The following is a 6,621-nucleotide window of genomic DNA, read 5'->3' on the forward strand; positions in this document are numbered from 1 at the left end:
AATGAGCTAACAAGCTCCTTTTATAGAAGAAATCAACAACATTTTTTCAACATCCACCGATATGTTTCTCAATATTTGTTGCCAACTATTGACAATTGCATGCAACAATTGTTGAAAAACAATAATTGTCAAAGGTGCAGCAAATGTTGAAAACACTTATAATTGAATAATGGGGATGGACCCCACATTCTTGGGGTGTGATCATGTGATTATGGGCTGATTTAGCTTATGGGTATTGCTAATTATTAGTTTAAATGCTATTTAAAAGTGAGTTTAATCATTAATTGTGGTTAAATTTAAGAATTGTAGTTGCAAATACAGTTCTATGTTTGTGTTCTTGGCTTGCTTGAGAGAGAGGTTTTAGAACGAAGATTTTTGATTGATGGTTTGTGGGTATTGGGTTGATCTGGGTTTAGGTCGAGAGAGTAAATCATAAACCCAATTCCACACATTTATCTCGAAAGAGTGAATGGATTAAGGTGTGGGTTGCTCTTAATTTGCATGTTTGTTGATGTTCGAGAGAAATCACTTGATTCGGGGTAATTGTTCAAGAGAAAATTACCTCCCTTATAGTCCAGTCTACTCACTAATATCTAGCTATTTATTAATAGTTGCAATTACCCATATATCTATATTTGCCTATAATCGATCACATCCCAAGAATCTGTCTCATTATTGTTAATTCCTATTGTTCGTGACTGCTTTTAGTTGATAACTAAAACCAAAAACCCCTCATCTGACATTCGTGTCACCCCTTTACTTGATTATGTTTTTAATCGATAATTTCTATTCCTAATGTGCTTGACCACATTCATACTTTCTAATTGAATTTGAGACACGTATCGCTCCCAGTGAGATTCAACCCCAACTCATTTAGTTGGGTTTTATATTGATTTACGATCGTTGAACACCTAGAATTGGATGAGGTGTGCTTGAAATGTCAAATCAGTCTCTTAATAATTTGTATATAATCGATGGAACTTTAATATAAATACTCCACCCGTTTTAATTTGTTTGACATATTTTTAATTTCTTTTAGTCAATTTTAAAAAATGAATTTTTCCTTTTTTTAGGGATTCTTTAATATCAAATTTTCAGATGACATGTTTAAAGCTATATCATTAAATGACATTTCAAAATTTCTTTTACTTTCTTAAACTATGTATCAAGCTAAAATAGGTCAATCAAACTAAAAGGAAGAAAGTAAAATATTTGGACCAAAACTACTAACTTTGATCAAATTCGCAATTGAAGCGTTAATTCTGCATGCCCTAGGTTCAAATCTACTTTGTTAAAAGAAAAAGGATGCATGGAAGAATCAAAATTCAAACCTATGACACATCTTAGAAAAATAAGGATCAACTAAAACCAACGCATAAAAGCACTTTCCATGACCAAAAATAATTAAATGTACAACCTTTTTAACATATACAATGCACCGATTCCTCCTATTGTAACTTTTGGGAGTGCTCTACATCTTATTCTTATTCTATCTACTGAACCTCCTATTACCTATCGTCATATTCAAGTCCCGTGGATCATCAATTCTGGAATTCAAATTTTTAATATACATTGTCATAATGATTTGTCTATGAGTTCACTTCTTTAAATATATATTTTTTTAAAAATTATATTTTTATGTCAACTCAAACAATATCACGTTAAGTAGGACAAAGTGAGTACTACTCAACACCGTTTATATTAAAAAAGAATCTTTGTTATGCCGCCTCTGTTATATAGGGGAGCTAGTTTAATAGGTCAAATGAGTTGCACTTAGAGATTGTAGATAACGTGGTCCCTCTTGAGTATTATCATTATTATCCACCAACATGGGTTTTGGTGCACTAGTAGGAGCACTTTACCCTTAACTATAGTTATTGGATTCGAACTTGAATATAAAGAAAATTTTGTTGGAAGCGTCATATACGAATGAGCCCTGCAGTATGCGATTCAAATTTAATCTGAGCTCTAATGTGGATGCCGAACACAGAGTGGAAAAAGAAAATCATTATTAGCCAGCTCATTCAGTGTTAATACATACAAATCCAAGTCAAATACAAGTCCAGTGGTACTTACTGCACCTTCTCTGCTCGACGTGGCTGCATTCACTGCACTTTGAATGTAACCCCCTCTCTCTTTTATTTCTCTTAGCTTGAAGCATTTAAAACATTACAAACTAATGGCCCATCCCCTTTAATATAATGACTCACTATTGTTTTGGTTTCTTCATTGCCAACCAAATGCAAACTGACAATTTACCCCTGCTTCTACCTTTCTTCCATTTTTCAATCTTTGGTTTTCCTGACCCCACATTTTAACTTTTTATATAATCCATTACGAATTGATTTTGGTTACCATGTGAATTTTCTGTAGTCATTGCATTGTGTTCATGTCTATCATCATATACCCGCATAATGTTCAATTCTAATTAGTTTGCACGCACCTCGATTAATTTAATGAGATATCTATCATCTACCACAAAAGCAATTGAGTTTAAGTAACTCTGTCCATAAATGCTATAACAAATAAAAAGGAATCGCCTAGTAATAAAAGAAGTGTTTTTAAGGCGGTCAATAGTTCAAAAATAAAACTAATAATTTACGCTTAATTTTTAAATTCTTTTTTAAAATTCATGTATTTTGTCGAGATCTAACTAGACAATAATTTGACTGAGCAAATTCCAAGAAAATGTGACTGATTTTCTACATATTATGCAATTATTTCCTTGTCCCATGAAGCTCTAGTATATACTACACACTGGATGGGCGTTTTAAAAAATAAAAAATAAAAAATGGGAGCACCATAGGCCAAAAAGAAGGAATTTAGGTGTGGAATGCACGAAACACAAAATATAACGATATTGTCCATCTTATAATAAAACTTGAAGAGGGGTATCAAAAGGACAAGAAAATGAAAGATTCCAACAAATGGGACTATGATTAATTTAATACATTATGAATTGACAAATAGGCTTCCAGATTCTATCAAAGATTTATTCGTCAGACTATTATATGTCACGCCAAAATATAATAGTAAAAAAAGTTATTATAAGAAACCCAAACATATAGTCAAAAGACGTATCCTTGAATATTATTTGAACCAAAAATGAAAAAGACCCTCTCCCCGCTCCCCCTGACAATATAAATACAAACATATACAGTTGTTTCGAACAGAGGTACGTAGAGAGGAGGGGTCCCTTTACGAATTTATTGGACGAATAAGGAGTAGCTAACACTTAAGGGGTCATTCGTTTTGATAAAGTGTATTAGAAAAAATAATACGTATCTTATTTTATACATTGGATTCATCTGAATAAAGTATCAAATTATAATTTAATTATTTTACTAGTACAATGATTTTAGTATTAAGAACCTTTAGAGAAAAAAAAATTAAAATTTGAATAGATCTGATATAGTAAAAAAAAAGTGTTTACAATATGAGTGTATTTTAATATGTTATCAATGAGTTACTTCATTTTTTCAAGTTATTGCCCCGTCATGGGCTGTTTCATGGAATTTTCGGGTTAAAGCTAAACCATATTTTTATTTATAAGAGGGCAAGCTTATTTCATAATATTCGTATGCTAATGAGGGAAAAGAAACTTATCTCTGATTTTTGGATCAATCAAATAAGATAAAGATAGATAGAGGTTGGTCAGGATGAGATAAATAAGGATATTTTATGAGATTATTTTATTTCATCCTCTATATGAGATAGTAATCTCATTATTTTAGTATAACTAATGAAATAAAATAATCTTGAGATCAGCTGATTTCTCAAATCAAATATGGATAAAGTTAACATCAAAATTTATTTCGGAATTATTATCTTAATCTCATTTATGATCCTGAAATCATTATCTTAATCTCAAGTACATATTGGATGGCAAATAGTGTTAGCTCGGAACTACCTACTAGATGAAATAAAGTAATGGTACTAAGTTGAATGGAATAAGGTGGAATATTCAGAAATGAATTTGAGATTAAATTTATACTCTATTTGATTGAAGATATAAGTTTAACCTTAGGATATCTCACATTGCCTATGTACTAATCGAGTATTTTGAAAAACTAAGTCGAGATTTAAATGTTGAATTACAAGAAAAATATATGAAAAATACATGGTATAGATGATGATATCAGAATTGTAGAGGGAAATAAATTAATGATGGAAAGTAATTAATCATAATTTATGAACTTATACAACCTCAACTAACTGAAAGAAAAATGCATAAAATTTGAACCTTTTAACTTTTGGGTCGAAGGCAATGATTTTAGTGGTCGTGCCTTTAAGCCTCCCATCAGTCGAAATCTCAAGTTTGCCGCTTCTAACTTATATGATTGTTTTTTATCTCTCCGTAGAAGTATTCATTTTGTTGATTTTTTAGTAATTTAAATTCATAATTTTAAAATTGATTTTACCACTTCGTAAAAGCGCTCACTTTGTTGATTTCATAGTAATTTGAGTTCATAATCTTAAAATTGAAAATAAAATGCTTACCAAACAACTTTCTCTTATCCTCTAGTAACTTTTATAATCTCTAAAACATAATTTTTAATTATTTTATCTATTCTATTCTGAAAAAATACTTTTCATTTTATTTTTCATTATAAATAACATAATAGCCATTTTATCATAAAGTGTTCATTAAGACTTTTTTACCAAACAATTAGGGAGCCCTTTATTCTCAACATGAATCTGAATTTAATCAGACTTTAATGCAAGTATTGAATATCAAATACCAGATGAAAAATAAAAAAACGAGTTCAAAACCTAAGTTGACATAATATTAGAGTAAGTCCAATTGATGTATCTCCTAACCGATTGAATATCCCCGTCCAAGACCCACATAAAGGGGGCAGAGAAAATGCTCCAATGAAAAAGTCCCACATCAGTGTGGATCGAGATCTTTGGACTTGTTATAAGCCTTCGTGTGAGCTAGTTTTGGGGTGTGAGATACTCGGATAAAAAAAAAAAAACTAATTTAAGATTTAGTTGGAAATGCAGTCAGCAGAAGTACCTTATGTAGGTGTAGAAGAGCACTCACTCACTCACTCACTCTCGATGTCATGGTTTAGACATTATGTACAACCAAAACTCAGCCGACCACAAAGGTTTTGGGACTCCTATGAGTCCTCGAATCTCCTTCTCTAATGATTTTGTGGATTCATCTCAAATAATGAGGAACTATAGGGATGCCCCTGTTTCCTCTGACTTTGAATTCAATGTCACTAATTATTCCATGATCACTGCTGACCAACTTTTTTCCAAAGGTAGATTGTTGCCCTTCAAAGAAACTTCATCTCAAAAAACTACTCTAAGAGATGAACTTCTTCATGAAGATAAAGATGATGATGTTTTTTCCTCTAGGCCCCCTAAAAGTTCTACTAGGTGGAAAGGACTTTTAGGCCTTAAGAAATCTCACAAAAAAGTTGATAACAACAATCAAGGCTCCTTAGGAAAGAGGTCAAACGTAGCTCATCAAGATATGGTTCATCGAACCAACAATTCACAGGTACCTACTATTCATTCCAAATTAGGAGTAATTTTTTTTTTTTTTGTTAATATACATCATCCTATGTTTGATGTTCATTTCATTCCAAATTATTTTCCTATGGTACTCATTGTTTATTTGCAGGAACCAAATGATGGGGCTGGTGGAGGATCCAGTAGTAGAGATGTGGAGTTTCGTTTTAATTAACGTTAATATCGAGTGGCAGTATTAGTAGATACTTGCTTCTAATTTTAGTTATTAATGTACAAGTAATTGAGAAGTTTTTTGCTGTATTTTGTCATGAGAGATTGTTTATGTTTTTTCAATAGAGATAGTATTCCGTTCAACATCTGAGAGCTTCAGCATTGTATAGGGCCCTGGCCCCGGCCCCCATTATATATATTGTCCTTCCCTTCGACGCCACAATTTTTGATTCTTTCTCTTACTCAAAGTTGTCTTCACACAACTCTATACATTTTTATTTGTTCAACTTGAACTTTGCACCTCCATTAAAAAACAGAGAAGTAAAGAAAATACTTTTAAATTTAGTGTAAATTATTAGTCACGAAAATGGTTTCGTTTTCAAATTATTGACAAACTTAAAAAAATCTTTTATTTGAGTAACTGATCAACTTAAATACACTTACGATCATGCAAAATGAGTGAAATACATCCTTAACTTCTCGCAAAGTTTAGGGATATTTTTAACATTTTTCTTAGTTTTTTATTAAGAATTTCACTCTGGTCAGAGGAGGGTTGTTCTTGTAAAGAGGTCAAATTGTCCATTTAAGTAGTAGTATAATTTCAAATTTAAGCGTGGAGACATTAACTGATAAAGTTTGTGAAAAGCTTAGGTGAAGAATGAATTGAATATCTTAGTTACTAGTATTTATTTATGAGTAGATAGAGATAAGAGAGTAGTTGGTGCATTGGGGAACCAAAAACATAAACTCCGTTGGTAGATTGAATTGTACACTGACAGACACACATTTATTAATTGGGAGAAGCAAATTCATAACGACCACGAAAGCGAACCAAATTTATTGCACTACTTTTAATGCAAAAAAGGAACTAGCTACGAAACTGATACTTTGGATCAAAGCATCTCAAATTCTCCAACATTCCTC

At 31.6% G+C, this 6,621-nt stretch overlaps 1 protein-coding gene across 1 annotated transcript; it reads left to right on the plus strand.

Annotated features, from left to right (window-relative positions):
- Window positions 1–169: 169 nt before the first annotated feature.
- LOC125847208 (uncharacterized) lies at window positions 170–5,701 on the plus strand. The gene is made up of 3 exons (XM_049526875.1): window positions 170–205; window positions 5,036–5,515; window positions 5,639–5,701. The coding sequence occupies exons 1-3, from the start codon at window positions 170–172 to the stop codon at window positions 5,699–5,701; spliced, it is 579 nt and encodes a 192-aa protein (XP_049382832.1).
- Window positions 5,702–6,621: the final 920 nt, after the last annotated feature.

The sequence above is a fragment of the Solanum stenotomum genome, chromosome 12, assembly GCF_019186545.1.
Source record: "Solanum stenotomum isolate F172 chromosome 12, ASM1918654v1, whole genome shotgun sequence".
Lineage (NCBI taxonomy): Eukaryota > Viridiplantae > Streptophyta > Magnoliopsida > Solanales > Solanaceae > Solanum > Solanum stenotomum.